Source organism: Hyla sarda, chromosome 6 (genome assembly GCF_029499605.1).
Source record: "Hyla sarda isolate aHylSar1 chromosome 6, aHylSar1.hap1, whole genome shotgun sequence".
NCBI lineage: Eukaryota > Metazoa > Chordata > Amphibia > Anura > Hylidae > Hyla > Hyla sarda.
In genome coordinates, this window is record NC_079194.1 from 50549832 (window position 1) to 50568640 (window position 18809).

Consider the following 18809-nt stretch of genomic DNA (forward strand, 5'->3'; position numbering starts at 1 on the left):
GAGGTACTTTTCTATCCCACAAAAAAAAAAATCGTACACAAATGTACAGACAAAAACAGGTCTAAACTGGCATACCTATGCCAACATTTACATAATGGAAGCCTATGGGTATACCACAGCATACGTTTAGGTACAGTTTAAGCACATCTTGTGGCGTACTGCTGTGGTATAGATGTGAACAAGCCCCTACAGTGAATGGACCACCATTATCCAGATAAGACAGGATCTTTACAATAGCTGAAGCTCATAGCTCAGCCCCCCTATCTGCAGAATGACCCCTTCACCGTGTACACCAAGTAACCTCGGCCATCCATATAAATAGGACAGTTTCTGTCTATTATTGCCTATATCCATGGGGCCTGCTGCCGAGTATATCACTAAATGCTGTTTAAAGCAGCTCAGGCAAGATGGCAGCCCCCATAATAATGTACATAAAAATTAAGTAGAAAAAAAAAAAAAAAATTTTAATAAGAAAATAGAAACTGTTAAAAAATCTATCAGTATCTGGCTCTAATCAGTAAAACACAATCTAGGCAACACATTTACTTTACAGCTAGGGCATGCAACACTAAAGGGGTATTCTGCCCCCTGGATATCTCATCCCCTATCCAAAGGAAAGGGGATAAGATGTCTGATAGTTGGGAGCCCAACGCAGGGACCCCCATGATCTCCTTGCAGCACGGAGACATGACATCATGCTACACACCCCCTACATTCATGTCTATGGGATGGAGGGGTGCCGGATGCTGCAAGGAAATCCTTTGGATAGGGGGATAAGATGTCCAGGGGCGGATTCCCCCTTTAAGTCATCAAAGAAGATAAACCTTTCAGATATACAGACAGAATATGGTACTTACCGCTATGATGTCAAGGGTGTTATCACATACTTTTCGGATTTCTGCATTCTTATCATGCATTAAGTCTATCAGATAGGCAGGGGCCTCTGAAATGAATGTATTAAGGAAAAGTAAAAAAAATATCAGCAAATGTACGACCTTTCCTATGTCAAAATATATAAACCTGTTCTGGTCAGTGAAGAAAGACGACCAGTTTGCCCACTTCTTACATTTCTGTAAATACTTAAAGTCCCTGTTAAAGGGGTATTCCAGGCAAAAACTTTTTTATATATATCAACTGGCTTCAGAAAGTTAAACAGATTTGTAAATTACTTCTATTAAAAAATCTTAATCCTTTCAGTACTTATGAGCTTCTGAAGTTAAGGTTGTTCTTTTCTGTCTAAGTGCTCTCTGATGACACCTGTCTCGGGAAACGCCCAGTTTAGAAGAGGTTTGCTATGGGGATTTGCTTCTAAACTGGGCGTTTCCCGAGACAGGTGTCATCAGAGAGCACTTAGACAGAAAAGAACAACCTTAACTTCAGAAGCACATAAGTACTGAAAGGATTAAGATTTTTTAATAGAAGTAATTTACAAATCTGTTTAACTTTCTGGAGCCAGTTGATTTATATAAAAATTTTTTTGCCTGGAATAACCCCTTTAGGGTGCATTCCCACATGGCGTATTTTGCTACGTATTTGGTGCGTATTTGGTGCTGCGTATTTTCCTACCCATTGACTTCAACGTTGAAAATAAAATACGCAGCAGCAAATACGCAACAAATACGCAGCAAATACGCTGTGTGGGAATGTACCCTTAAGGTAAAAAAGTAAAGTGCACTTTTCCTGGAGCTGACGGTGGTTGTCAAATTTATAAAAATCGCCATTTTATTTCTCAGCCAAGTGTCAAAGAGGTGGAGCCGAACTTCTCGAGTGCCACAGCCTGGTACACTCCTCGCTCACATCCCAGCCCCTTATTTATTGATGTACAGGGCTTGGCTTCCAAAGTTGGGGCTGAGAGGTGAGGTCCAAGAATGAGAGTGGCTTACCATAGGGCAGTGGTCTTCAACCTGCGGACCTCCAGATGTTGCAAAACTACAACTCCCAGCATGCCCGGACAGCCGCTGGCTGTCCGGGCATGCTGGGAGTTGTAGTTTTGCAACATCTGGAGGTCCGCAGGTTGAAGACCACTGCCATAGGGGGTGTGGTTAACGGACGAATGACCACTGAGTGGCCCCCAGCCAGGCTCTGTGGCTCCCTGAAGTACCAAAAGTTTTTTTTTTTTTTTTATGGTGAATTTGTGGAAGACCCAGAATCCTCTATTAATAGCCGTGCCCACATGTACCATCTGTTTATTTAGTTTGTGGTATAGGTTACTGTGTCCTCTACTTGTCCCAGCTCTTCAAAGGTCATGGGGAATCCACAGGTCTTGTGGCTCGGCAGCTGGTGTAGAACTATAACTTCCAGCATGCCCTGAAAGCCTGTGAGGGAATGCTGGGAGTTGTATTTTTTTTTTATGGGGCAGCTGTAGAGCCATAGGCTGTGTCAGGACATGCTGGGAGTTGTACTTTTGGGTCAGCTGCAGAGCCATAGAGTGTCTAATATAAAACAATTATACAAAAAGCAATAAATAAATAAAGTGGGTGGGGCAAGTCATTTTCAGTCATCCTAAATTTTCATTTTTGGCCTAGAATTTTCATTTCGGTGCACCCCTAGTATAAATGGTAAAGCTCCAGTGGTTAATCTTGTTGGGTGACTTTCGTCAATCTAGTCTAAAAGTACATTTCACAGAGACAGAAATGGACCAAAGCTTCATTCCCATAAAGTCCTGCACACACAGAATGCTCCATAAATCAAATTATCACTTTAGGAAAAAGAGAATATGAGCCAAACCAATTCCAGTATCTTAAGGGATATTCCCACATCGACCCTTTTTATTTAATTATATTTTTGTACCCAGTTCAGATTCCTAATATGAATTAGATTTATTTATAGGCTCTAATCTAATTTTCTACCAGCCATTCATCTCTTCTCTTTTTCATCTGCTCCTCGCTCCCAGGCTCCAGACAATTTCTGCTTCCCCTTGGATCATGTGTTACACAAGTCGGGCTCCGATGACTCCAGAGCTACTGTGCATGCCCAGGAGAGAGGGAACTCATATCCATGTTCTTACACGCGTGTATCTGAGATCCTAGTCACACTAAGGCCATGTTCACAAGCCCGAAAAATGTGCGGAATGTCTGCCTGGAAAACACGGGCGGACATTCTGCACATTTTATTGTTCCGACAGGTGCAAGGACCGCTCACAGATGTACCGTCTCATAGAGGACCATGCATTTCTGAGCGGAATCTGCAAAAAGAAAAGACACGTCATGTCTATTCTTTCTACGGATGCCGGAATCAGGATTTCCACAGTAATCTGGAAATTCCTGTGCACAGTGCAGCAGAATCCCACTGAAATTATTCGACTCTGCTACTGCAGAAATTCAACCATGTGAACATGGCTTAAAGGAGATGCCCGGTGCGGACTTTTTCTATTCCATCCTGCCATGGGTGCAAAAAATGACAAAACAAACTTTCACTTACCTTCCTACGTTCCCCCGGAGCTCGGCAACAGCTGATCAGTCGGCCGGGCTGTTTACTTCCTACTTTCCTTAGCCTGGTACGTCACACGGCGCTTCAGCCTATCACCGGCCGAGGCGCGACATCGCATAGGTTATAGGCTGAAGCGCCATGTGATGTATCGGGCTAAGGGAAGTAGGAAGTAAACAGCCCGGCCGACTGATCAGCTGTTGCGGAGCTCCGGGGGAACGTAGGAAGGTAAGTGATAGTTTGTCTTGTCTTTTTTTGCACCCATGGCAGGATGGAATAGAAAAAGTCCGCACCGGGCATCTAGTTCTGTAGTGAAAAATAACTTATCCCCTATCCAAATTATAGAGGATAAGTTATAGACCGCCACGATCTCCTGAACGGGGCCCCGGCAGTCTGCTGGAAGGGGTTAAGCCGACCCCTGCACGGAGCGCCGGCCGACACACCCCTCCATGTATCCCATAAAGCTACATAGAGGAGGTGTGTCAGGCGCAGCTTCCTGTGGGGGTCGGAACAGCTGCTTCTGGCAGACTGCCGGGGCCCCGTACAGGAGATCACGAGGGGTCCCAGCACTCTGATTACCTGAGATCTATAACTTATCTTCTGCTCTTTGGATAGGGGATAAGTTATCTTTCGCCGCACTACTACTTTAATAGTGAAATACATGGCTTAGAAGTCACAAGCACAGTCACAGCTGCTGGATCATGGCTGTAACTATATACCACAGTAAATAAACAATGAGTGGCGAACTGGTGGACATGATACAAGACAAAGATAGTGAAACCTCTGCAAGAAAAACACCTCTTTTAGAAGACCACCTCTTTATCCAGACCAGGTTTTGTGTAACTGATTTTCAGTCCAACATACATTATGCAGATTGTCCATTTACATTGAGAAGACCACTTTTTAATGACATTTTTATTACATTTCTCCAATAGGTTTAACTGTTTTAACTATGATTGCTAAGATAGAAATACTTCTTTAGGTTGGGTTCACATGTAGTGTTAGTGTAGTGTTTAACATCATAGTGTTTAACCTCTTTAGCGACTATGACATCTAGGTGGACAGACAAAGGAAGGGACCTCACACTGTCAACCCACTGCCACTCCCCCCCCCCCCGAACATTATTGAAGGGTGTCAATTGGTTGCAATGGCAAATTAAAATGACCACATACCTGTACATATAAGTGTAAAAAAATATAATTTTTCCATTATCAAACCCTTTATATTGTTAAAAAGCTGAGTACCCAGCGTTGCCCGGTTTTTCCTACCTATTCCTTGTGGGGGAGGAAAAGCAACATAGAAAGAAATACTTGTCCTCATATCCTAACCATATATCCAGACCTCATATCCCGTTCTCCTATCTCATCCTCAAATCCCCTCCTCAGGTGGGGCTGAGTTGTGATGAAGAGATTGTAGGTCGAAAATAGAAGGAGGCGTGTTTTTGTGGAAGTGGGCGTGACTTGCAAGCCAGACCAATGCATAAAAAAGGGCAGCTAAAAAGGGTGTGGCTTAAATGGTAGGTGTGGCTTTGTGAGATGGGGTGTGGCATGCAGGAGGGATGTGGCTGGACTCACCAGGAGATGCAGAGCGGAACTTGTGCAGTAAGGTACTGGAAGTCCTATATACTTGCATGGGACTTAAGACAAAAACACCATCCTTCATGTAAGGGAGTAGGTTAGGGTTAATTTAACTATATATATATATATATATATATATATATATATATATATATATATATATTTATTTATTTTTACATAAAAGTAACATGTGAATTAAGTTTCATCAAAATATCTCCAGCCATTTGGAAGTTATGCTGGAACATACATTTCCCATAGACTTGCATGGGACTTTAAACAAAAAACCCAGACCCTTGCAAACAGAGGTTAATTTATCTATCCTATGTTTGTAGTTGACATATAAGTAACATGTACCAAGTTTTATCGAAATATCTTCAGCCGATTGGAAGTGATGCTGTCTTTATATATAGATAGTCAGAAAAACAAAAGAAAAGTGAGACACAAAAGAAAACTACATAAAGGTTATATTGGCATTATTGTACTGATGTAATAGCCCAGTGGGTAGTAACTTATTTTCAGAAATGGGTGGAATTTACATCTCCTGTTACTCAGATTCACACCCCTGAGCCTCTGATTCACACCCATTAGCTGCTACAGAGTCATATTCCCCATCTACCGTATATACTCGAGTATAAGCCGAGTTTTTCAGCACGATTTTTCGTGCTGAAAACACCCCCCTCGGCTTATACTCGAGTGAACTCCCCCACCCGCAGTGGTCTTCAACCTGCGGACCTCCAGAGGTTTCAAAACTACAACTCCCAGCAAGCCCGGGCAGCCATCGGCTGTCCGGGCTTGCTGGGAGTTGTAGTTTTGAAACCTCCGGAGGTCCGCAGGTTGAAGACCACTGCGGCCTTCGACATCATCCAGCCCCCTCTCACCCCCCTTTAGTTCTGAGTACTCACCTCCGCTCGGCGCTGGTCCGGTCCTGCAGGGCTGTCCGGTAAGGAGGTGGTCCGGTGAGGAGGTGGTCCGGGCTGCTATCTTCACCGGGGAGGCCTCTTCTAAGCGTTTCGGGCCCGGCCTCAGAATAGTCACGTTGCCTTGACAACGACGCAGAGGTGCGTTCATTGCCAACGTACTTCTGCGTCATTGTCAAGGCAACGCCTCTATTCCGGGCCGGAAGCGCGGAGAAGAGGCGCCCCCGGTGAAGATAGCAGCCCGGAACCACTATGCCACCGGACCACCTCCTCTCCGGACAGCCCTGCAGGACCGGACCAGCGCCGAGCGGAGGTGAGTACTCAGAACTAAAGGGGGTGAGAGGGGGCTGGATGATGTCGAAGGCCGCAGTGGTTTTCAACCTGCGGACCTCCGGAGGTTTCAAAACTACAACTCCCAGCAAGCCCGGACAGCCGATGGCTGCCCGGGCTTGCTGGGAGTTGTAGTTTTGAAACCTCTGGAGGTCCGCAGGTTGAAGACCACTGAGGGCGAATGATGAGAAGAGGATGATGAAGGGGGGGGGTGTGGGATGATGACAAGAGGATGATGAAGGGGGGGGTGGGATGATGAAGGGGGGATGTGTGGGATGATGACAAGGGGATGATGAAGGGGGATGTGTGGGATGATGACAAGGGGATGATGAAGGGGGGATGTGTGGGATGATGACAAGGGGATGATGAAGGGCGGATGTGTGGGATGATGACAAGGGGATGATGAAGGGGGGATGTGTGGGATGATGACAAGGGAATGATGAAGGGGGGATGTGTGGGATGATAAGGGGATGATGAAGGGGGGATGTGTGGGATGATGAAAAGGGGATGATGATGAGGATGTTAATGACGGGTCTGGATGATGACAGGGGGGGATGATGTATTTCCCACCCTAGGCTTATACTCGAGTCAATAACTTTTCCTGGGATTTTGGGTTGAAATTAGGGGTCTCGGCTTATACTCGGGTCGGCTTATACTCGAGTATATACGGTAGGTGATTATTGGAGGAAATGTGCAGATTTGCAGAAAAATGAGAAATATCCTGGAAAATGGGAGAGGGGGCATCGAAACGATCAGACCTCCCGTGATCAGCTACATATCCTCTACCCTGTGTATAGGAGATAAGTTAATTTTCGCCGGAGATCTTTTTTTAAATTCTGTGGACCAATCATGACGGAATCATAAAGAGAACTATCTTCTATGCCAGAGTTTTCCAGCCTTTGGCTGTCCGGGCATGCAACAGCTGGAGGCACCCTGGTTGGGAAACAGTGTTCTACACTATGTGGCTGTGATTATTATTATTTTTTTTTTTCCAACCGTCTTAAATCTATAACTGCTCTGCAGATCTATGCATCTCCATGGTAACAGACAACCGTAGTCTGACCCCGCTATTACTTCTTTCCAACATAAATTTGGTAGAGAATTTGGCAAGACGTCGGGGAAAGATAGAAGAGGCTTTGGCTACAGAGCTAGGCTTTCCTGTGGTCTGTTGTAGACACAAAATGGTAAAAAAATCAATAAATACATTTCATCCATCTTTCTCTGAAAATAGATTGGAGGGATGAAAAATATATATTTTTTCCTTTAGTTTTATATATATATATATATATATATATAAAATAAAGTCAATACACACATAATTGTGTGGAAACATGGCAAAGTTATTTTAACTCATTCACAGCCAAAAAAAAAAAAAAAAAGTCTGTCCCAGAGTCATGAAGTTATGATATCGACCAGACAGGAAAATTTTTAAACATGAATTAGCATAGCGCCTCGGCTGTAATTTACAGAATGTTTGGCTTAGTGGAAAATCTGCAACTGACAAACATAAGTAGAAGTTCTGCGGACAAAAGGCAGTAGTACAGGCGGTCTTTGTTCCCCTGCTCTACGGAGAGACAAACAACCTGATTCAGAAACATCTACAGAGCAGCCATGACTAACTATTTCCCAAAATGTCATGTAATATAATCTCTCCTTGGTGCTCATTTATGCAATAATTTTATTGCTTGGATTGGAATTCTTAGCGGAGAGATGACAAAAAGCAGGTTAAAAAATAACTATTTAGTCTCAAGCAAAAAAGCGGTACTATGACTAACTTACAGTAGACCGTCTGTCATGGCGCGTCAGATCAGGTAGACTAGCAAAGATGTCCGATTTATTAAAAAGGTCTGAGCAAGGATTGTGTTGAATGTTTGCAGTATGATCAGTTCTGCTAAAGTCAGTTTATAGGGAACCCCTATCAAAAAGCCCCTAAATTACCACTACAGATGAGTGAGCCGAGCCCATTGAACCAGGTCTCACAGAACTTCAGAACATTGCCAGGTCCGTCTCGCACAAGCCGGGCAATGGCGGTAATAATAGCAGATATAATGAGAAGCACATGGTGTGTTGGTACCTGAATAAAATGAGGAAGTACGGGGATTACAAAAATAATGACAGGGTAGCCCAGCATACCTTGCAGCTAGCAGCAAGATCACATGACCCCAGGTTATCCATTCACTGCCTGCAATATGTGACATACAGCTGCCAGACCAATTAGGGCACAGCATAGGGGTGGGTTTAAAGGGTACACCACTGGTAAACATAATTTTTTTTTTAATCCACTTATGCCAGAAAGTTAAACAGATATGTAAATTACTTCTATTAAAACATCTTAATCCTTCAAGTACTTTTTAGCTGCTGTATGCTCCAAAGGAAGTTCTTTTCTTTTTGACTCTCGTTTGTCTGACCACAGTGCTCTCTGCTGACACCTCTGTCCATGTCAGGAACTGTCCAGGAGAGGTTTGCTATGGGGATTTGCTCCTACTCTGGACAGTTCCTAAAATGGACAGAGGTGTCAGCAGAGAGCACTGTGGTCAGAAAGAAATGAAATTCAAAAAGAAAAGAACTTCCTGTGGAGCATACAGCAGCTAATAAGTACTTGAAGGATTAAGATTTTTTTATAGAAGTAATTTACAAATCTTTTTAACTTTCTGTCACCAGTTGATTTGAAAATAAATAAATAAAATAAATTTTCCAGCAGAGCACCCCTTTAAGAGGCTGATAAGAGCCCTATGCACTGCATTGCGGCTGCTATTTTGGAGAGAGAGAGAGAGAGAGAGAGAGAGGGAGCGCAAGATCCCAGAAAGCCTTCACACAAGTAATAAAATGCAAAACAAGCCGGGCCCTCAGAAACATTCCTACCCCAAGAAAAGCCAAATCATAAAGAAGCCAAGACACCATCTTGGTGCATAAGCATACGACAGTTGACGTCTCAGCCATTCAATGCTTATGTAATACAAGAGTAAAACGGACATGGACTCCGGTGCCTTGGATTCTTATTGGTAAACATACAAAAAAAAGTACATGCTTATGTTTTAAAGAAGATATACCGTATTTTTCGCCATATAAGACGCTCCGGTAAATAAGACGCACCCAATTTTAAAGGAGGAAAATCTAGAAAAAAAAGATTCAGAACCAAATACAATGTAAAGTATAGGACAGTGATCTTCAACCTGCAGATGTCCAGATGTTGCAAAACTACAACTCCCAGCATGCCCAGACAGCCGTTGGCTGTCCGGGCATGCTGGGAGTTGTAGTTTTGCAACATCTGGAGGTCCGCAGGTTGAAGACCACTGGTATAGGAGGTAATACTCACGTGTCCCCGCCGCTCCGGACCCGTCACCACTCGTCACCGCTGCCCTGGATGTCGCCCTCCATCGCTGTCGTCGCGTCCCCAGGGTGTCCCCGTCGCTCCGGAACATCTCTGCTGCCCGGTATCCTCGCTCTCCATCGCCGCCATCACGTCGCTATGCACGCCGCTCCTATTGGATGACGGGACGGCGTGCGCGCCGACGTAATGACGACAAAGGAGAGCGCCGGCCATGCAGGGGATCCCGGCTGGGAGCAGTCATTCGCCAATCGGACACCGAGGAGGCAGGTAAGGTCCCTCCCGGTGTCCTGTAAGCTGTTCGGGACGCCGCGATTTCACCGCGGCGGTCTTGAATAGCCCCACTGAGCAGCCGGGTTAGTGTCACTTTCGCTTCAGACGCGGCGGTCAGCTTTGATCGCCGCGTCTGAAGGGTTAATACAGGGCATCACCGCGATCGGTGATGTCCTGTATTAACCGCGGGTCCCGGCCGTTGATGGCCGCAGGGACCGCCGCGATAGGACAGGGTTTTAATGTGCATTTGCCGTATAACACGCACAAACTTTCCCCCCCCCCAGTTTTGGGGAAGAAAAAATGTGTCTTATACGGCGAAAAATACGGTAGGTGAGCCATAATGTTTGTTGTTCTGTTATAGTGTATTTATAGCCTATATACCAGGAATATGCCTTGGACAAAAGGATACGTGTCTCCTTTATGATGACGTCCCTGGTTGCTTGATGGAAAACCATTTGGTAGAAGACGTAGACAATTTGGCAAACAAACTCGTCATCTTCTTGCTGAGCTAAAAAAATATATAAAAGTTGTAATTCAAGAGTTCCCATCAGGAACTTAGCTAGGCCATCAAACCATCATAGTGCCGAGACTACTTGGTTGTTCATGCCAAGCATCCACTACACTACTTGGCTGTTCATGGCATGCATCCACTACACTACTTGGTTGTTCATGGCAGGCATCCACTACACTACTTGGTTGTTCATGGCAGGCATCCACTACACTACTTGGTTGTTCATGGCATGCATCCACTACACTACTTGGCTGTTCATGGCAAGCATCCACTACACTACTTGGTTGTTCATGGCTGGCATCCACTACACTATTTGGCTGTTCACGGCTGGCATCCACTACACTACTTGGCTGTTCATGGCATGCATCCACTACACTACTTGGCTGTTCATGGCAGGCATCCACTACACTACTTGGTTGTTCATGGCATGCATCCACTACACTACTTGGCTGTTCATGGCAGGCATCCACTACACTACTTGGTTGTTCATGGCAAGCATCCACTACACTACTTGGCTGTTCATGGCAGGCATCCACTACACTACTTGGTTGTTCATGGCATGCATCCACTACACTACTTGGCTGTTCATGGCAGGCATCCACTACACTACTTGGTTGTTCATGGCAAGCATCCACTACACTACTTGGCTGTTCATGGCAGGCATCCACTACACTACTTGGTTGTTCATGGCATGCATCCACTACACTACTTGGCTTTTCATGGCAGGCATCCACTACACTACTTGGCTGTTCATGGCAAGCATCCACTACACTACTTGGCTGTTCATGGCAGGCATCCACTACATTACTTGGCTGTTCATGGCAGGCATCCACTACACTACTTGGCTGTTCATGGCATGCATCCACTACACTACTTGGTTGTTCATGGCAGGCATCCACTACACTACTTGGTTGTTCATGGCAGGCATCCACTACACTACTTGGTTGTTCATGGCATGCATCCACTACGCTACTTGGCTGTTCATGGCAAGCATCCACTACACTACTTGGTTGTTCATGGCTGGCATCCACTACACTATTTGGCTGTTCACGGCTGGCATCCACTACACTACTTGGCTGTTCATGGCATGCATCCACTACACTACTTGGCTGTTCATGGCAGGCATCCACTACACTACTTGGTTGTTCATGGCATGCATCCACTACACTACTTGGCTGTTCATGGCAGGCATCCACTACACTACTTGGTTGTTCATGGCAAGCATCCACTACACTACTTGGCTGTTCATGGCAGGCATCCACTACACTACTTGGTTGTTCATGGCAAGCATCCACTACACTACTTGGTTGTTCATGGCAGGCATCCACTACACTACTTGGCTGTTCATGGCAGGCATCCACTACACTACTTGGTTGTTCATGGCAAGCATCCACTACACTACTTGGCTGTTCATGGCAGGCATCCACTACACTACTTGGTTGTTCATGGCATGCATCCACTACACTACTTGGCTGTTCATGGCAGGCATCCACTACACTACTTGGCTGTTCATGGCAAGCATCCACTACACTACTTGGCTGTTCATGGCAGGCATCCACTACACTACTTGGTTGTTCATGGCATGCATCCACTACACTACTTGGCTGTTCATGGCAGGCATCCACTACATTACTTGGCTGTTCATGGCAGGCATCCACTACACTACTTGGCTGTTCATGGCAGGCATCCACTACACTACTTGGCTGTTCATGGCAGGCATCCACTACATTACTTGGCTGTTCATGGCTGGCATCCACTACACTACTTGGCTGTTCATGGCAGGCATCCACTACACTACTTGGCTGTTCATGGCAGGCATCCGCTACACTACTTGGCTGTTCATAGCAGGCATCCGCTACACTACTTGGCTGTTCATGGCAGGCATCCACTACACTACTTGGCTGTTCATGGCAGGCATCCACTACACTACTTGGCTGTTCATGGCAGGCATCCACTACACTACTTGGCTGTTCATGGCAGGCATCCACTACACTACTTGGCTGTTCGTGGCAGGCATCCACTACATTCACGTAAGGACATTTACCATTCAGCAGTTCAATAAGTGCTGGAATAATTCCAGACTTTGCCAACAAGGCAGCACAGGAGTCATCCATGGACACTGTTCCAATCATGATAACCACTTCCAAGACAAGATCATCTTCAGCGGACCCTAAGACAAAAGATATGAAAACATTTGAAACAAAAATGACCGGCAATAATGTGTACTGGTGCATCAATTACAGTGAAACCCCTCTGAGCAGACCACCCAAAAGTGCATAGAAAAAAAAAAAAAAAGTGTTCTGCTATCAGAGTGGTCTTCTCAGAAATAGGCCATGATCGTCCTGTGCCATATGCTGATGCCCTGTAAGTAGTCATCAGGGCGTGCAGCATCCTAAAGTTGTCGCAGCTCCGGGCTCTAATCACACATATATTCGCGATGTGTGATTGACAGCCCAGGCATGGCCTGACATCATCGCGTTGCTCACTAAGGTCTTGCCAGCCCAGAAGCAGCTTTCATGTCCAGGGATAGCTCGACTTCAGTGTGCGGAGCGGTGACGTCTGCTGCACTCGCACATGAGTAGGTATGATTGAAGCCCGGTAACTACCTCAGGACGCCGCATGCACCAATGACTCCTTACAGGGCATTAAAGGGGTATTCCACTGGCCAGCATTCTGGACATTTAGTTCCCAACGCTGTGTGCGCGTGCTGCGGCGGTTGGCCACGCCCCCTGGTGATGTCAGGACACGCCCCCTCAATGCAAGTCTATGGGAGGGAGCGTGACGTACGTCACGCCCCCTCCCATAGACTTGCATTGAGGGGGCGTGGCCTGACAGCACAAAGGGGCACGGCCGACCCCCACAGCACACACAGTGTTTGGAACTAAATGTTCCGAATGCTGGCCAGTGGAATACCCCTTTAACATACAACGCGGGACCATTTTAAAATGACTATTTTGCACCGCAGAGAACAGGCAGGACGATATCGAGAACTGGTAAGAAACCTTATTTTACCCCATATAATGTATCGTCATCAGTTATACAAGGTAAAAACCTGGTGTCACATTCCTTTACAAAAAGTAGTCTTCTATTGGGGTGGCCTGAAAATCTGTCACAAAATCTGGCCTGGATAAGGGGGTTGTCTTCTGAAGAGGTTTCACTGTACAGTTATAATGCAGCAGGCAATAGGAAAACAGATCGTACCAACCAATCTACACGTAACAGAAAGTGGACTATTTCAATTTAAGGACATATTTACCTGGCTTCAGTTTATCCTTGAGGTACGGGACGAGCTTATATTCTTTGAGAACCAGTTCCCAGTCTAAATCACTGATGGTGAGGTTGGCGAGCGTTCCGAGGCATTCGATCACAAACTCTTCTTCTTCATCATTCGAAATCTGAGCTGCCAGGTCCCCAACATAGTCCTGTTACATCAATGCAAAACTTTAATTTCAAAATGGAATAGAAAAACAAAAAAAAACTTCACACTAAGGCTTTGTTCACACCTCACAGCCTTGCACAACCCATGAATTACAGAGTGATCACAAAACAATAGATAGGGGCAGAAAAATAATGCTCAAAAGCAGACTTTAGGCAAAGAAGAAGCGGGCATGATCATTTCAAAAACTCAATCCTTTTTTCTCATAGAAGATAGGCTTCTGTGTGGAATATATCTAAATGGGTTCTAGGCATCAAGGACTCTTTCAGTGGTTTATCTGACTTGAGCCAACATTAGAGACAGAGTACTACGATCTATTCTATACTCCCCTGAGGACATCACAAATTGTGATAGAAACTCGTCGGAAGTGGTGCGATTAGACAGCACAGAGAAACAGTGTTGCACTGAATATCTGTATATGCAATGTTTATAATATAAGTTGAACATACATTAGTCCAAGAATTACCATATTCCTCCCCTTTTTTTTTTAAATGGTAGTGGGTTCACACTGTTATTTTGGATGGAATTTTATGAGTTAAGAAATAAAAGTTAACATTTTAGGCACCTCCTCATGTACTTTATGAATCTTCTACAGGTACCTCGACATTATTTTCATTGCTGGGAGCATACTTCACCTAGTAAGGTTGTTTGCAGGACCATACCAATAGTCCCGGCCCCATTAAATGGGCACTGTCAGATCCAAAATCTTTTTATAGGTTGTTACTGATGAAAATTAGAGACCTTTCAAAATATGGTTGTTCAAAAATGTTTAAATAGTTAATTAAGAAAACGGCTCCTGAAAATACCGCCACTAGGGTCCCAATAGCTACTGGGACACTAACCAATCCTGCAGCAGCATCAGGCTTGTCCATGAGTCGTGGACAAGGCTGCATGAGCAGGCACATCAATCACCTTCCATCACCAAAAGGAGGGGCATACCTCTCCCACCACACACCAATCACCTCCCACCCCATAAAGGATTTTTAACACTGTGAAAAGAGGTATCTTTATAATAAATATAGGTGATAGAGGCATAAAAATAAACATAGTCAGGATTATGTACAATATTCTTTTTTTGTGTGGGATCTGACAGGTACTGTTTAAGGCTTCTGTGCCATGTCTGATAAGGATGTGGTCATGTCTGCACTGGAGGTTATATTTAATGGGGTACTCCGGTGGAATTTTTTTTTTTTTTTTTTTTAAATGAAGTGGTGCCAGAAAGTTAAACAGATTTGTAAATTAAGGATAAAAAGGGGGGTACCAAATGCCTCTAGACTAATACCATAAAATGGTACATGATGATGAAATTACAGAAAAATCTTAATCCTTTCAGTACTTATTAGCAGCTGTATGCTAAAAAAGAAAATTCTATTCTTTTTTGTCTTGTCCACAGTGCTCTCTGCTAACACCTCTGTCTGTGCTCTGGACAGTTCCTGATACGGGCATCAGGTGTCAGCAGAGAGCACTGTGGACAAGACAAAATAAATAAAAAAGAATTTCCTCTGTAGCATACAGCTGCTAATAAGTACTGGAAGGGTAAAGATTTTTTAATAGTAGTAATTTACAAATCTGTTTAACTTTCTGGCATCAGTTCATTTAAAAAAAATATTTTTCACCGGAGTACCCCTTTAAAGCCTCTTTTGCAGATATCATCACATTTGAAAGGAAGAACAACGCAGTATGCAGTATTATTCTTACCGTGAAATAGGATACGCTACAATTGAACCTATTATAAGCAAATGGGGTCTGTTTGGTGCCACTGGTGTGATTCCTTAATTGCAGCTTGAATCTCATTTTCTCTGCTCCTATGTCTCAGAGCAGTGTTTCCCAACCACGGTGCCTCCCGGGTAGCAAAATTACAACTCCCTGCATGTCCGGACAGCCAAAGGCTGTCCGAGCATGCTGGGAATTGTAATTTTGCAACAATTAAGGACAGACTCGTTGGGAGACTTGTATTAGAAAGTTCACAACACAGGTCCACACTTCCACACTTTGTCATGCAACAACATAACACATAATAGAAAAGACAAACCACTTACTATGAAGAGATTCTTGGTTGGCCCATCATGTTGAGAAATATTTCTGATCATCTTCATGAGCAATGGATCTTTAAATTTGAGAGCTTTCTTCATCAACATCTTCAGCCCATTTCCTAAATAATTATTTACAATAAGAAAAAAATATATATATATTCTAGATTTTACATAGGTAGCTGTGATACCATTGAAAACTGAGTCCACATTCTACACAAAGGACAGAATCATTTAAAGTGGACCGGTCATGAAAACAGAAAGTCTGAGACCCCGACCGTTTAAAAGAATGAGCAGGAAGTAGTCTCATGACCAGGACGGACTTACAATTCAAGTCTATGCGGCCATACTGTTTCCATAGACACAGAAACCAGCATTCGTTCTTGTGATCGGTCAGGGTCTCAACACTCAGATGCCGACCGGCCCGATAAAAACTTTTGACATGTCCCTAAGTTGTTTTTTTTTTTACAGGTAATCTTTAATGTCTCTAATAGCCTGTTAGGAGCTAAAACTGGTTGTTTTCTGTTATCCCTATGGGATAATGACCAAGTGTGGATAGAGATAAGTCTAATGCTATGTTGACGCGGCAAAATTACCTTAGAAAAATTCAGCTTGGAAATTTTGCAAGGAACTTCCCGGAGTGACGTCAGTCTCACCGGTAGAAATGTAGAAATGTAGCATGGGTAGAAATGTAGAGAAGGTGTTCCCCTCAATAACGGCGCTGGTCCATGAATAGATGTATATGCATTTATTGTAACATAAAAAGCAACGCGTTTCAACCCCGGACAGGGGTCTTCATCAGGCATCCTGATGAAGACTCTTGTCCGGGGTTGAAACGCATTGCTTTTTATGTTACAATAAATGCATATACATCTATTCATGGACCAGCGCCGTTATTGAGGGGAACACCTTCTCTACATTTCTACCCATAGTCCAGTAAGTGATGGCGGGACTAGCACTCCTCTGTGCTCACTCCTGTCTTTCAGACTGCAGTATGAAAACAGGAAGGAGTGGTTACAGAGCAGCCTGCAGTGATTGGATGAAGAGACCAGCACAGCAGACTCAGGGAGGAAGTGAATGCATGGCGAGTGATGGCGGGCTCAGTGCTTGCCTTGGACACACCCCTTCCTGAGCAGTGGATGTCAGAATGTATGAGCAGCAGAACAGAGGGATTTATAAGCCAAATACAAAAGCTACACACATAAAAAAAGACATTTAAAAGCATCAGCATGACCTAAAGAGGAACATATAGAAGCTTTATTTTTTCTGTGATATGACAGGTACGCTTTCATAGTTTTAAGTAAATAGGGCCAAACACATTTATCTTCCAAAATTATTTTCAGGATTAGCGGAGGCCCCACAGGTTGGACCTCCACCAATTATAATGTGATGCCGTACGCCAGCAATATGCTGTCACTTTATGAGATAGGAATACCTCTTTAAAAAGGAGAATTCTCATTAAGATAACCCTTGTTCATTCATTGTTTTAGGTCAGAAAAAAGTTATGTTCTCCCTAGCAGTATCTAGAACCTTGGAAACCACCATGGTCCTCCACACATAGTTTCCATGGTTCCGGAGGAAAGACTCTTCGCCATACACTGAGAGATGTGTTAAAGAGCCGCCAACTTGGTTTTCTTTTCGCCTTCCATTCTGAAATATTTACAGCGCTTTCCCACAAAACTCATAAACCATATTAAGTGTCAAGTTGAGGTACAATGCCAAACATATTCATTTAATAAGGCAAAAGACATCTTGCAATGATTACAGATTATTTCATAATTCATTGTTTCATGGATCATATGAGCAAAGCAGGAATCACAAGATACAGTACTAAGGCTTTGTTCACACTGGGCCAGGTTTATATACTTTTCTATGGCCTCAACAGTATAGCATGCTACTGTTTCTCCTAGAGTAGCGATTCCTAACCTGGCATATATGTACTTCAAGGGTACTTAAAGGAGTACTCCGCTGCTCAGCGTTTGAACGCTAGAGCCGGCAGCTCGTGACATCCCGAACGCTAGAGCCGGCAGCTCGTGACATCATAGCCCCGCCCCTCATGAAATCATGACCCGCCTCCTCAATGCAAGTCTATGGGAGGGGGCGTGACAGTGTCACGCCCCCTCCCATAGACTTGCATTAAGGGGTGGGGCTTGACTTCATGAGGGGGCGGGGCTAGGATGTCACGAGCTCCCGGAGCCGGCTCCAGCATTCGGGGATACACAAAAAAATCCATTATAGCTACACAGCTACTGGTCAATGCTTCAAAATGAAGATACTAGCTAATGTCCCTACCCTGAAGAGCAGAGAAGAAGGACAGAAGAGAAGAAGGACAGAAGAGAAGAAGGACAGAAGAGAAGAAGCACAGGCACTGGGCTACTTTGTATCAGCTTCGGTGCTCCGCTGCTCCTCCTGACCGGAAACCTACTTGTATGTGCCATAGCAGTTTGTTCCCGGACCGGAGAAGCAGTGGAGTACCAAATGAGGGCTTACAACTATATGGGGGCAGTATGGGGACATACAACTGTGTGGGGTCTACAACTATATGGGAGCACACTGTCCTAGAAGATAACCCCTGTCACTATGCCCCCATTAGGACCTATCAACATGAAAGAAGGGGGCCAATGTATGAGCCAGAATGGAGAGCTGCCTGATAAGAGCGGCTCCGGTTCTGTGGACTCAAGCCTTCCTAGTATTACACGGTTGGCTATTCATCTCAATGCAAGATCTCCCTTGGCAGAAGCAAGTGTTTTCCAGGGAAGCTGGGTGAAGGGCTTCCCTCCGATAACTAAATGTAACGCTTACCTTCACATATCAGCTGAGCGTTTCTTTTATTTGCTGCTAAATTTATGCAGAAAGAAATCAACTCAAGGTCAATGCGTTCCTCGGAGCACTCAAACAACATCTTCATCAACTAAAAAGGATAGAAAAAAAAAAAAGAGTGCTTATCACTTAGCAAAAAACATTGACTGTGTTATTATATA

The 18809-nt window shown here is 44.4% G+C and overlaps 1 protein-coding gene across 3 annotated transcripts in view; it reads right to left on the bottom strand.

Moving 5' to 3' along the window:
- KIFAP3 (kinesin associated protein 3) overlaps positions 1–18809 on the bottom strand; it is a 105713-nt gene that overhangs the window by 22883 nt on the left and 64021 nt on the right. For 2 of the 3 annotated variants that reach the window (XM_056523671.1, XM_056523670.1), the window contains exons 12-17: positions 18631–18739; positions 15838–15950; positions 13619–13784; positions 12407–12532; positions 10261–10359; positions 858–943 (exon numbers count right to left, since the gene is read on the bottom strand). In XM_056523671.1, the coding sequence (XP_056379646.1) occupies positions 858–943; positions 10261–10359; positions 12407–12532; positions 13619–13784; positions 15838–15950; positions 18631–18739 (699 nt within the window). Of the gene's footprint in view, positions 1–857; positions 944–8221; positions 8325–10232; positions 10360–12406; positions 12533–13618; positions 13785–15837; positions 15951–18630; positions 18740–18809 lie in introns of those variants that run through there. The other variant, XM_056523672.1, reaches the window with a different exon arrangement.